The sequence below is a fragment of the Atractosteus spatula genome, chromosome 4, assembly GCF_055471065.1.
Source record: "Atractosteus spatula isolate fAtrSpa1 chromosome 4, fAtrSpa1.hap1, whole genome shotgun sequence".
NCBI classification, from domain to species: Eukaryota; Metazoa; Chordata; class Actinopteri; order Semionotiformes; family Lepisosteidae; genus Atractosteus; species Atractosteus spatula.
Genome location: NC_142709.1, coordinates 64995726 through 65008919, shown reverse-complemented (window position 1 = coordinate 65008919; position 13194 = coordinate 64995726). Strand labels below are relative to the sequence as shown.

The window sequence follows — 13194 nt, the reverse complement described above, 5'->3', positions numbered from 1 at the left end:
CAGACTTAAAGGTTTTGTCGTTTTGCCTCATTAATTTCTGAGAATGTGGGGAGTTGTGGCAGATGTACAGCCTCTCCTGTCAGATGTAATGTGTTTGCGAGTGTCAAGTAATCCCAAGTAACTAATTTTAGGTGTGCTTCCTTTCCTCTCCAGGTTGGCCCCAGTGAGACAGCACTATCTCAGCAGCAGGAGGGACTGTCCTCAGGGCTCTGTGCCCTGGGTCTCTAGGTAAGCTGAACTGAACCTTTCTCTTGTATTGGTACTAACCACTGTCCAGGCCATCTGTAATTAGATGTTTTTCCAGAACATGTTTTTCACTACTTACATTTTGTATTTCTTCTGTTTTCTGTAATTCCATGAAAGGAAAAAGCTCTTTAGTCCAAATGTAGCGTATTCTTTAACTCCATTGAAATCTATAAATAAAACCTATTAATTCAACACAATAGGCTTAAGTGTAGAACTTCTAAGTAGTAAAAAATACCGTGACTTGCACAATAACAGGGGTCAGTAATTAGTCTGACATAGTATAGTAATACGTTACATATCCATTTATAAAGAACAGTTAAAATGTCCTAAACCACCTTTAAATTGAAATAAAATAGAATATGAAATGTTAATGTGAAGAGAAGACTGGAGCAGAGAAGAAGCTTCATATGAGAAACTTTGAAAATATTAACTTACGGAACATCAGGAATCTACTGTATAAGAAGCTGGTAAAGCTGTCACTGGATTTCATCCTGCAACGGATTGATTATTCTGCTGCAAGGTCCTGTGCACCACACAATACTTTGCTCTCTGAGTCTTTGCTCTCCGTTAAGTCTCATAAATCTTTGTATGTCACAGGGCGAAAGGCAACAGACGTGAAATCATTTTCCTTTGCTTTTTTTATCTTTAGTTTACAGCAGTGGGAATCCCACCCCGGTTATAAAAAAAAAGGGACACCCTCGCTTTTTGTTTTGTTTTCTTTTGTTTTTTTTAAATATATATATACTTAAATTCCGCCAAAAAAAATGCCCGATGCTTTGCCTCCTGCTGTAAATAGAAGGAAGGGTTTGGTCCCAGGGAAAATATCCTATAGAGTTTTTGCCATGCTGATAAGATCAGGGCCAGCGGCGTTGCGCATGGAGCTCAGCGGCCACAGCACACCCCCTCTGCTCCGCTCACAGACGGACTGGGCCACATTCACCGCAAGGGAAGACTGCTGGGGGCACATCCTCTGCCTGAGCAGGAGCTCAGCTAACACCCCGCAATTGTTGAAAACCAGCACGGCCTGCCAAAAACTGCTTAACAGTGTGCTAATCCTTCTTTTTTTGGGGGGAAGAAAAGGCAGCGCTCGCAGACCTTTAGATTTTAAGAACGTAAGAGATCAGCGAGTTTGGATCTCCCACTGGGAACACATTCAGCAGGGCCAGGAGAAAGCTACTGTAGAACTTTGCTGAAATCCATTTCTCACGCACAGCTCACAGCTCACAGCATTTACACCCTTGTGGCTCAAGCAAGGTAGAGTATAGAAAACCTTTCAATTCATGTGTTTTCTGTTTTGGATGAGGTCATTGTAGGATACAGTCCTCTCAATATAATATCTTTATATTCAGGGGATTACAGTTTGTACAAGCCTATCATATATTTGTTTTATAGTATATGTAATGTATTTTCATTATCTTTAGTTTTTTATGTAAAAAATGTCAGCTTTTAGAATATGATGATAAAGTGGATTTGATATTTTTCCACTTTTTGTCAAACTTAATCTTTGCTGATATATTTCTGTTAATTTGAATTTAATTTGCAATAGTTTCAGACTAGATTTTGTCTGATACACTTGATGCCTGTTATTTAATTTAGACTAATTTTGGGGGTGCCTGAATTGATATTTAGAACTGTGATTGTTTCATTACTAATTATTTATCATAAAGCAAATGGGTGACTAGATTTCCCATTTAAACAACCAGAGGGGAATGGTGACAGACTTTCTGAAAAAAAGTGTGAGTTAATTGGGTGTTTTTTATTTACAGTTTATCAGATTTTTTACTGGTAGAAAATGAGATTTGCATGTTTTAAAGTAATCTTAGATTTACATTGCTAATTAGATAATGCAAATACATATGAGAATTATCAGTAGCACTGAATGTCCTTAAGTTATTAATTCATATGTTGTTGAATTCTCACTGGCTGTCAATGAAGCTTAGCTTACTGAAAGTTGATCTACACTAATAACTTCCCTAGCTCATCGTTTGCACTCTGAATGCTAAAATCATAGGTTTTCTTTGCAGATTTGGTTATAAGTAACAATGCTCAAGTGGTAGACACTAAGTTCTCATATAGGTCTGACCTTCTTATGCATATATATGCAGTGATTGCAGTGATTGATGCAGTGTTAGGCATTTCACACAAAAAAATGTTTGTTTGCTGGGTGTTATAAGAGGTATAAATGCAAATACAAAATTTCCGCTGAAGGATCCAGGTACCAGCTTCTCTCAGATTGATCCTCACCTGCTAAACATGCACATAATGATAATGTTAGTTCCTAGACAAGGTGTGCACATCAGCATTAAACCTTAATTGACTGCAAAACTAGGAAAACATATTGAGGATGATTATGACAGTTTCCACCTCCTGTGCATCCTTCTTGTTGATATTACCAAACTACTTAAATCTACATTAACTGAATAATTGTGCTTGCTGTATTCCACTGCACATATTACAGGTTTCTGAGGAGCACATTTCAGAAAACTGTGGGTTATATGGTATAATTTGTTTGTTAGTGTTGTTTATTTATATGGTCTGTGATTGAAATTAATGGTTAATATAGATTATATAAATATGACAATTACTTGGATATTTCACTTTGTTGACTGACTATAGTGTTATATGTTATATAAACTTAGGATGGAGATATATAGGTTTTTATCGTTTATAGTTGAAAAGGTAATCAAGTAATACTTTCCCAGAAATTGTGTCTCTGAAATAATGTTGAAAATTAGATGGATTGGTCTCTGTATCATGCATATGGAAGGTTAAAGCAGTACCTTCCTCCATAATTGAACTTCATCCTTAGGCCGAACACTACTCATTGAAGCATCACAGCATTGTAAAAGTCCTTTTTTTATTTTACCCACTGTGGTAAATGGAAGGAAGTCTAAACTTGCCTGTCATCAACGCTGCCAGAGTCCACGTCCTAAAACAAGTGTGGACATGTTCATGTTCTCTTTTGCCATGACTGAGCGTTCCTTATAATTAAATTCACTTAATCAGTTAATTAAATAAAGGTGGGGAGAGCATTTCCCTTGGTTACTGTAATTCGCCCTTTATTATTTTGGTATTTCACACATTATATAAATAGATATATGGCAGCAATGGCTTGCAGAGGAAGTCTTTAAGCTCTGCACACACAGTATTTGTTCTTGCTGTGCTCTGGTGCGGCTGTACTACGCAAGGCTTGCCAGCGAGCGCTTATTTGATTTGTCAGGGCGAGCTCTTATTTCTTAAGCCCAGCTGGCATCCGGTGTCCAACAGAGTCATTCGGAGGTCACCTGTTCAGGCCCGGACCACCGGACCTGTTTGAGAGTGATATTTCTGTTCACGTGTATGGCCATTGTTAGCAGTTTTTAATTAAATATGTGATGCTGGAGAAACTCTGTGGTAACCTGTGTCCTTAAATGTAGCTCCAGAACGCAGTTACTAAATAATAAGCTAGTGCACTGGAACTAACTACATTTTTGTTATAGGAAGGACATGTTGTGTTCCAGTTTGACGTGATTGTAAAGTCAGTGAACATATTCGAAGGTCAGGATTGTAGTGTTTAAGGCAGCAACAAGCATCTGCCTTCATCATGTCTGGAGAATCAATTTTTTGCTTTATTAGGTTTGGAGGAGAAAAGAAAATGCCCTTTCTCATTTAATTTCATTTCATTTCCTGTGATGTGTATTGATAGAACTCTTTTTATCCTAAATTTATATGTACATGTAAATAAAACACTTTCATTGAAACCCCCACTGTAGCCCACAATGTTTTATACAACAGTTTTTTGTAGCTCTTTGTAATACTTGAGACTTCCTGAGGTGTATTGTGGTGTTGTCATTTGCTCTCAAACCAAGTCTTTTCTGCCAAGACTTCCCTGCTGTTCAGATATCATGATTTGCTTTCCTTTGATTATTAAAGAAGGAGGTCTGCAAAGGCAGTACCCATACTGTTGCACACACATGCTGCTGCACCTTGTCCTTTTGTCTGTGATGGACATTGCCTCAGGTTTAAATAGTGAATCTGGTCTTGCAGTTGATGTGTAATAGTTCATGAGTGATAGCTGTCGCCTTTTCAAGAGGATGCTCTGTTGTATGATAATAATTCAGCTGTACACAGTCTTGTAAAGATAAACCTAAATGTCATATGATGAATAAAGACACATTCGAAAGAACAGCAGTAGCTGTGTCCTGTACATGGCTGGTAAGACTTAGTATATTTTCTGTCCTTATACTCTTGTACAGTTGTTTCTACGGAAGCTTATTAGCACCACGGAGAAAAAGAAATCTCATTTATTCGAGATAGTATCGCGTTGATACGAGAACATTATTCCATGTAAACGCGGCAGTTAATTTGTAAACAGTGTTGCCTACTATATTAATATATCGCATTATAAATGCAATAATATTGTCCTGTGCAAAGTAGCATTGACTTTAACAACAGTAGAATATCGTCACACTCCTCTTTTTGGGGAAAGAAAACAATCTAAAGAAGCACGTGTTCTGTCTTTTGTATAAATGAAGCACAGCACCATGTCAGAAAGCAATCCCAGGTTAAACACGTATTGGTTTTGCTGTATCTGTGACAAGTAGAAATGACACGACTTTCCAAACATATGTCATTCTTGATGTGAAACTGCAGAAACGTACTGTACATAAGTTTTTGCCTGCTCTTTAAAGATTGAACGGAATACAGTTACGATGACTGATTACTGGGGTCGCCGTCTCACCTGTTACCTTTCAGTGTTCAGTATCTTCCAGAAGGACACTTGGACTTGATTTATACCTGGTCGACATTCTTTCCTGGTATCTTTAATCAGAAATTTAAAGTTGAATACTTGAAACAAGCAAGGTGTGTGTAAAGAGCACATTTGTTTTACTTTGTGGCCTTATGTGCATGTTGAATTTGAAGTTTGCAATGTTGTCTTCTTGTAGTGGAGCCGTGGTGCATAGGTGGGTAACGTCAGGACTGAGCTGGACAATGGAGAAGGAAGACATGAAGATTGTGAACAAGGGCCAGGAGGATGAGATGGTGAGCTGAATATATATGAAGTCCCATGTACGGGGGGGTTGGGGGAGTGTGTTCAGAACTTTCTGATTGCTCCCTTGCAGTTCAAAAATCAGTGACACAAAAAGCCAATCAATAGCCTGTAACACAACCCCGCTGGTTCATTTGAATAATCATAAAAATGTTTTGTTGAGATGCGTAGCTCGTAGGGTTGGACATGGGTACTTAATCATGTAGTGGAGTTGGTAAGAGGTGAGCCTCGCTGTTTCCCAGGGTGTATTATGCACGATGCGTCTCGTCCTACAGGAGATTTCTGGGTACACGCTGTGCCGCTGGAAGCTGGCCCTTGTCGGTGTGGGGGTGGTCTGCACAGGGGGATTCCTGCTGCTTCTCCTCTACTGGATGCCGGAGTGGTTTGTGAAGAGCACCTGCACTAAGACTACCATCAGAGAGGCTAAGATGGTGCTGCTGAGATCCACCGTACGTACAGAAAACTACAGGCACGCTTTTCTCACTGCCCCCGCGAGCAAAGGCTAAAGAGCTCCCCAGGCGTGAGGTGACTGCTGGGGTCTCCTGGGTGATGCACAGCAGCGGCTCTGTTCCAGTGGCTGTACTCCACAGCAGAGAGGGTGGAGCAGTGAGAAATTGCTCATCCGTTGAGTTAAAGGAGAAATTTAGGTAGGCCAGATTTTAATAGCCTGGAGTGGAAATTTTCTGGGATACTGGGGTGAGCTTCCCAGTTCTCATGATCAGTGCCAAGGGATCTTTAACAACTGAGCAGTCAGGACTCCAGAATAGCATCTCAGCCATGGATTGGCTTTGTAGAGCACCTGTCACCATAGTATGTCGTTATAATTGGGATTAAAAAATCCTGGTCCCAAGGGAATAGTAGTAGTAGTAGTCTACAGGTCTACCAAAAATACTTACAGTAGAAACCTGGCTCTCCTTGAACTGACTTGTTCCAACTGCTCTTAGCTTCTGAGACATGACAAGATCAGGCTAAAGGTGAAAACAGGTGCTCCTTACTTCTCAAAGCGATATAAGGAGACGTTCCTCAAAATGTTCTAAAATGTAGTTCATCCAAGGTGAATGCAAAGAAGTAGATTGTAAATTATTAATAGAGCAAAGTTCATAGTGTAAAGTGGTAAAACCAAGGAGACAGTTAATAATTACAGTATATCACACAATACAATAACCCAAACACACTAGGATATTAAAATACAAGGCTGCAAGATTCCAATCTGTAGCAGAATGCAAGTTACAGAAATGAAAATACGCATCATGCAGTCTATGAGTATACTCTCAACGGAGGGGTGTTATTGAGGAGGGAGTCAGAAATGGATCAGCCCTGATGGTCAGAGAGATGAGAGAAGAACTGAGTAAATGACCACCAGGTGGGGGAGGGTGGTTAAGGTTGAGAGAAGAAACCCATACAGGCTTAGAGGAAGGTTAAGACCGGAGTGGTTCTGATTTTCAGGATGAGTTCAGGACATGGTTTCGAGCGAAGGTGCGAGTCATGCTGGCTCCCGGGAAGTCTCCCTTTGACAGCCTGGATTCCCAAGACAACACAACTCTGGCCAACGGTCACACCCCCCACGCCACAGACAGTCCCTCGCGGGGTTTTGTGAAGAAGTACGCCGAGTACCAGCCTGTGCAGGTAGGAGATTATATCTGCAGCTCAAGACCGATTTAACAGGCTATGAGTATTGCTTATGTGGAAACAACATATCCAGCCACGCTGTTGAAGCTGGGTGCCATTGCTCCTTTAATGAAACGCATTGATGAGATCCCTGGGTCAATTAGCGAATGGGTTCCTCTTGTCTGTAACCTTTCTTCCGTTCTTGTTTTAAGTCATCGAAATTAGTGTATAAGGACTGAAAGGAAAAGGACAGATATAATAAATAACAAATCAGACATCCTTTTCATTTATATTAGCTTCGCCTCAGCTGAGTGTACACTGCAAAAACCGATTTACGATGGCAGGAAAAGAAAATTATGTTATATTAAATTATATTAAATTGAAAATAGTTTTTGTTGATGTACTACACGCCAGCTTAGTAAATTTGAGTTTTTCAGTTGATGCTGTTTTTCGTGATGGCAAAGAGCGCTAAAAGTACATATGGAACTTTGAATTCAAATGTAGTGTTGTAAAATGCCTGTGATTAAATTGTGCAGCATAAGCAACGAGTTTCATATTTTCATTCAACAGTTAACTTTTAAGGATTGTCTTGTAAAATCACATTGAAAATAGTACAGATGCCTTTTCACAACACGGAAGCACCTATTCCCACAACAGAAATAATCTGTTCTCCAATACCACCACACACTCAAACAGGGTCACACAGGAACAGTCTGTCAGCATATTTTAAAAGCAGGCAGTGAATTAAACACTGCAGGCACCGATAGAGGTTCACAGTTGATTTCTTAAGGAGACCTGTTCATTGCAGCATATTTCCTTGACAACAGCCATTCTGTGCCTGATTAGCTTACCGTATTTAAGATGTGAGCATTTCTCTCTTCTTGAGCAGGCTGTTGTATACTTTGGGAGATGAGACCTGTTAATTGTTTTTTCCTGACTTGCTGTAGCACCACACTGTACTAGTTTGGGCACGCAAGTTTTAGCTAGATGTGTGTCATATCTTGTGTGCCAAAGTTTTCATTTTAAAATTGCATACGATGGTACCTCTGAATGTTTGGTTTAAAGCTCGGCCTTTCCACTTTATATGAAGGAGTTGTTTGTAAACGACAACATCCTGATGTATAAGCTTAAGAGGTAATTGTTTAACTCGCTGTTTTGAATTTCCCTTTCAGGTTCGCTATTTCACACTCCACAGCACAACATATTATTGGAATGATATGGTCCAGAATTTTGAAGTACTCAAGTAAGATCTTCCTCATTATTTTCTCTAGAAATGATTTTCAAGTAATGTTATTCCAGAATTGTTCTTGTTGTTCACATAATATCATTTTTAGAATTGTCAAGGATAAAGTGATGTGAAATATTTAATTTTTCCTTTAGAGGATATGGGGCATTTTCAGTAAAGCATTCTCTCTGTGAAACCATGATCTCATTTTTATTATCTCTGTGTTTCCTAAGTCTTATTAGATTTTTAGTATTTTAGTTTTGTTTAATTGGACTGGCTAGTAAAAAAAGTGCAATCGCAAGGAGGGTGTTGTTTTTTCCTTGTAGAAGTTTAGTGGGATAGATTTAAAGCCCTGCAGCTCTCTATCTGTACTGTTGGACTGCCTTCTTTCCTCTCTCTACCACTCACACTGTGCTGTTCTCTTCCAGGGGTCTGGAGGACCTGGAAGTCACCTGCTCCTCCATCCATGATGACCACAGCATGGGGCTGACCAAAGACCAGCAGGAGTACAGGTAAGCTGTGTCCATTGAGATCACCATGTTTATTGCACACTAGCAGATATAGAGTAAGGGATTTAATAATGTGATTTTGCCTTGGACTTTTCAAATGGGTTAAACTTAATTATAGGCAATTATATTTTGGTATAATGCATTATTACCAGGGCTCTGCAATTTGGACTGCATTGTTTTATGTTGCAATAATAATTCTCCATTTAAACCAATCAAAATAATGCATCTAATTGCACTGCTGGATTAGTGAAATTAATTTCCTGGAAAGCATTTTTTTTGTGTTCTGGTAGATTTGCTCAGTGATAAAAATGTGGTGCCTTTTATATTGATGTGGAAGCCGTTTATATTGAACAGGAGAACTGACCTGATTAAACACAAGACCTGCTACGAATGAAGAACTCAGGAAACAGGACATTAGACACAAGTCCCACAAGTGGGAGTTATACTGCATTTTAAAGTGTGTGAGGGATGCAATCAAAAGGACATTGGTATCAAGCTGCTTAAACTTACGCTATCATGTAAGCCACCTATGACACTTAGGGTACTTGGCATTCTGCTGCTGAGTACCATTCCACATGAGTACATCAGTAAATGCCCTGGCCTTCTGGAAAGTAAAATGGACATTCAATTCACTTCAGATACTTTACTTGTCTAAATGGGGCCAATTTAACATTTCACCAAATACCGAGGTGTTAAAATAGTTAAAGGTGCCATATTTAGAATGTTTGATGTTGGTTGGAACCATAACTAGGGTCTGGTGGAAGTCATGGTCAAAGCCACCACACCAACCACCCAGGCAAACGTGTAATTGTTCTGCAACCTCCTTAACAGTCGTGCATGAAGTGAACTGCACAGATGCCACAAAACACTGTGATAAAACTGTGAAGTTTCGTAAAAAAGATGACTCATTCCAACAGCCTCGGATCAAACCGAAACGCAGACATTTCCAACAGCGTCCATCTTTTTGAAGCCAATTTAGTCAACCTGGAACAAGTGTGTAGTTTGGATCGGGTGGCTCTACCGTCAGGTTCCGACTGAAAATCGGCAACGGAAAACTCCCTCTGACATGCAGGGGCCGACAGCAGTGGAGTGAGTTTGAGCAAGCTTTGTATTCTAGCAGAAGGATGATGTCTCAGGCGGAGCTGGAAAGGTTAAAAGCAATGTGTTCGCATTGGCCAAAGCCAATTTTAAATAAAGTATATACAGTAGGGCCTCTGTGTATGAATTTCACATTCACAGTTGGCTTATTTGCGATTCGTTCTGGCCAAATTAGCTGTGCGACGGGCTGCAATTGTGAGATGAATCTAGCTAGCGAGTTGGCTTTGTTTCTGTCCCCTGCCCAAGTGCCCACTACCCAACATGTGCATCTCGGCGTGCTCTTGTTTTTATATTGTAACAAACACTCCAGGTTCTGCGTCGGCAGTGAGGAGGATGAAAGGCTGCGGATGACTTGACCGGTTCACTGACCTTTTTGATTACAGTGCAGCTTGATAATCACGGAGGCAGAGAGAGAGAGTGCAGGCTGAACACAGAGGAGGGACTGTTGTTTATGTTGTGATTACTGTTGTTTTGTTTACTTGATCATTGTTATTTAAATTAACTTAAAGCAAATGCATTAGTGCATTAATTATCATATAAGGGAGGGTTTACTACTGATATACTATAATACATTATGCAATGGTATACGGGTATACGGAAATTTGGGATATTCGTGATGGTTCTCTGCAACCAGTCCTTAGAATGTGAAGACCCTGCTCTACTGTAAATTGTTCAGAGATCAATGCTGGAAAGGTGGAAAGGAGAATTTTCTTAACAGGAAACAGCTGAAAGTGTTAAAAGAAAAGGCATTATAGGTATCACTCAGTGTTATGTAGTATCATCCAGGTGGGTGCTGCACATTGGTGGTGGTGGAGGGGAGTCCCCATTACCTGTAAAGTGCTTTCAGTGGAGTGTCCAGAAAAGCGCTATATAAGTGTAAGCAATTATTAATTATTACAGTCGGACAAAGTTGAATTATTAAATAATTACATTTCTCAGACAGTGTGCTGTTGTGTTAAATTTGTAGTAATAGCATGACTAATTGAGACAAGTAAAGTAATTTTAATGGACTGATTGTTAGTAATTCCTCAGTCAGTGGCTGTTTCAGCATCTTTGGGCTGGAGAACTAAAATACAGGTCATGACACCAAGTTGTGCAGAACGAAAGACTGTAATCATCTCAATGCTGATATAATGTTATTAAAGCTAGTTTTCATAAATTATTTTGACGTTTCTGTTGAAAACAAACGTATTTTATTCCCATGTAAAGAATGATTGAGCTTTCAAGACTAGTACACGTTGAGTCTATAATGTTAATTTACATTAGAAAACATGTAAGCCATTTTGATGTCTCCATACTGCAGAGATAAAACTAAAGGAAGTACTCTACCTGTTTTTTATCAATTTGTTTCAGGAGATTGTTTTTTGGAGTGAATGAAATTGCAGTGAAAGTGCCTTCAGTTTTCAAGCTGCTAATTAAAGAGGTAGGCCACCTCATTTTTCCGTAGCAGTGCAAAAATGATTCTGGCGAAGTGTAGGAAGTTAATATTGTCAGATTTCAACTTAAAGCAGTAGCTCTTAAAGCCAAACACCTGGTCATAAAACAAACCAGGATGTGCTCATCAAAGTCTGAAAGCCATTAATTTGGTATTAAAATGGTTCATATGTTGTATTAATGGTTTGGTTGTAATCGACTGCATGGTGATGGAAACATACCAAATGCAAGCAGTTTCAAAAGTGAACACATTTACTTTAGGAAAAATAGCATGTTTAATAGCTTTGGCATTCTTGTCACATAAAACTAAATGTCAGAGCATTCAAAACATAAAAACAGAGGCACAACAATCTTTAAAGGATTGATAGACCTAAGGATTAGCATTTCATGAATGTGGGCCGTCACATCCTCACATGCTTTTATTGTCTGCTTGCCCTGTCTAGGTCCTGAACCCTTTCTACATCTTCCAACTTTTCAGTGTTATTCTTTGGAGTGCCGATGAATATTACTATTACGCTGGAGCCATTGTCTTCATGTCAGTCATTTCAATAGCTACCTCTTTGTACACCATCAAAAAGGTAAGGGCTAGTCTGGTACACTGATCTTCGGTAAGCCAGTCTAGACCTGCTGTTAGCCATGCGGGCCTTTTAATCCTGTCCATTCACAGGAGCTTAATGGCAGATTGATGCATGGTCTGCTGATTGGGATGCCTGATTCACCAGAGACATGAAAGGTTTTGAAATCGCACGCCATAGGTGGATCTGGACTTTATGGGCAGTGTGTGCACTTGAATGCCTTTCTACCATTCGGAGTCTGTAGTTCCATTTTTTTTTACACTCCTTTGAAGAAAAAGGTATTGTGAGTTATTCAGTTCATTTTAAAAATAACCAAAGGATTTACTGATTAACCCATTAAAATTACTCTTAAAATGTCTTCATATTAATGGACACCACAAGTCAGTATGTGTGAGACACTGCTGTCAAACATACTGTGAGCCCTTTTTAGAATCTCTTATCAGTCAAGAAGGTAGTGAGACAAATAACTGTTTAAGGTAAAACAAAAAAGTTGAGAGTCACTGAATTTGGAGATGCTATAATCTGATCACTTAATCCTTGTAGTGTGTGCCCTAATAAATGTCAGGTTACATTACTCTGACACTAAATACACAGAGTTCAGCAATCTTATAACAGACCTTGAAAATTTGAATTTTTCAGGCAGGCAATTGCCAGTTTGTTTTTCCACAAATACTGTGTTGCATGTGTATACAGGTCTTAACGTCAGATGTATTGATGGGTTGGTAGTTCTGTTAATATTACAGTAACTAGTGATTGGTGGTTAATTGTCAGAAGTCTTGAAAACCGCACACACTGATCTTAAAGGCAGATCTTAAAGTTCAGGAAAATGTGCATTGTGCAATTCTATATATAAGAGTTGTGGTACGGAACTTAAAGATTAAAATAAATTGTGATTTTTAGACCTGTTTGATATGTAATTTAATTTATAAAAGAGCACATCATAAAAGTACTGCTCATTTCTGCACATCTTTATCACAAGGCCTGTGTTACAAAACACCAAATTATCTTGTCTCGTTGGGTTTCAGTGCTGTCCCAATCAAAGCGGTTCCTGATCATTGTTTGTCCAGTTTGAATAATGCGGTGAAGCTTCTTGAATTGGAATAGTGATTTTTTTTTTTCTCCCTTCAACTTTTGAACTCTTGTATTTTCAGCAATATGTTATGCTGCATGACATGGTGGCAACTCACAGTATTGTGCGCGTTTCTGTCTGCAGGGCCAATAATGGTAAGTGAAATCTGCAAATAAACGAAAGGAACTGTAGCTGTGATTTGTGGTATACTGTAATTTGCCGTTACAAATGGCAAAGTTGTATATTGTTTTGAGCAATTGCAAAAATAATTCATGGGGTATTCTGATTTTCGTAGCAATTTTATTTTCAACAGTCTCGGCATTGAGATGAAGTACTGTATTGCAGTATTTGATCAATTAGTTGCCAAGGCATGTAGAAGCATCCATGCAGTATAAGATAGC

The 13194-nt window shown here is 39.1% G+C and overlaps 1 protein-coding gene across 2 annotated transcripts in view; it reads left to right on the top strand.

Moving 5' to 3' along the window:
* Positions 1 to 13194, top strand: part of atp13a3 (ATPase 13A3) — a 56862-nt gene that overhangs the window by 20726 nt on the left and 22942 nt on the right. For both annotated transcript variants that reach the window (XM_088914492.1, XM_088914491.1), the window contains exons 2-10: positions 154 to 228; positions 5172 to 5268; positions 5551 to 5724; positions 6722 to 6901; positions 8056 to 8126; positions 8537 to 8620; positions 11069 to 11138; positions 11593 to 11727; positions 12876 to 12948. In XM_088914492.1, coding sequence (XP_088770618.1) covers positions 5218 to 5268; positions 5551 to 5724; positions 6722 to 6901; positions 8056 to 8126; positions 8537 to 8620; positions 11069 to 11138; positions 11593 to 11727; positions 12876 to 12948 — 838 coding nt within the window. In that variant the 5' untranslated portion in view covers positions 154 to 228; positions 5172 to 5217. The remainder of the gene's footprint in view (positions 1 to 153; positions 229 to 5171; positions 5269 to 5550; positions 5725 to 6721; positions 6902 to 8055; positions 8127 to 8536; positions 8621 to 11068; positions 11139 to 11592; positions 11728 to 12875; positions 12949 to 13194) is intronic.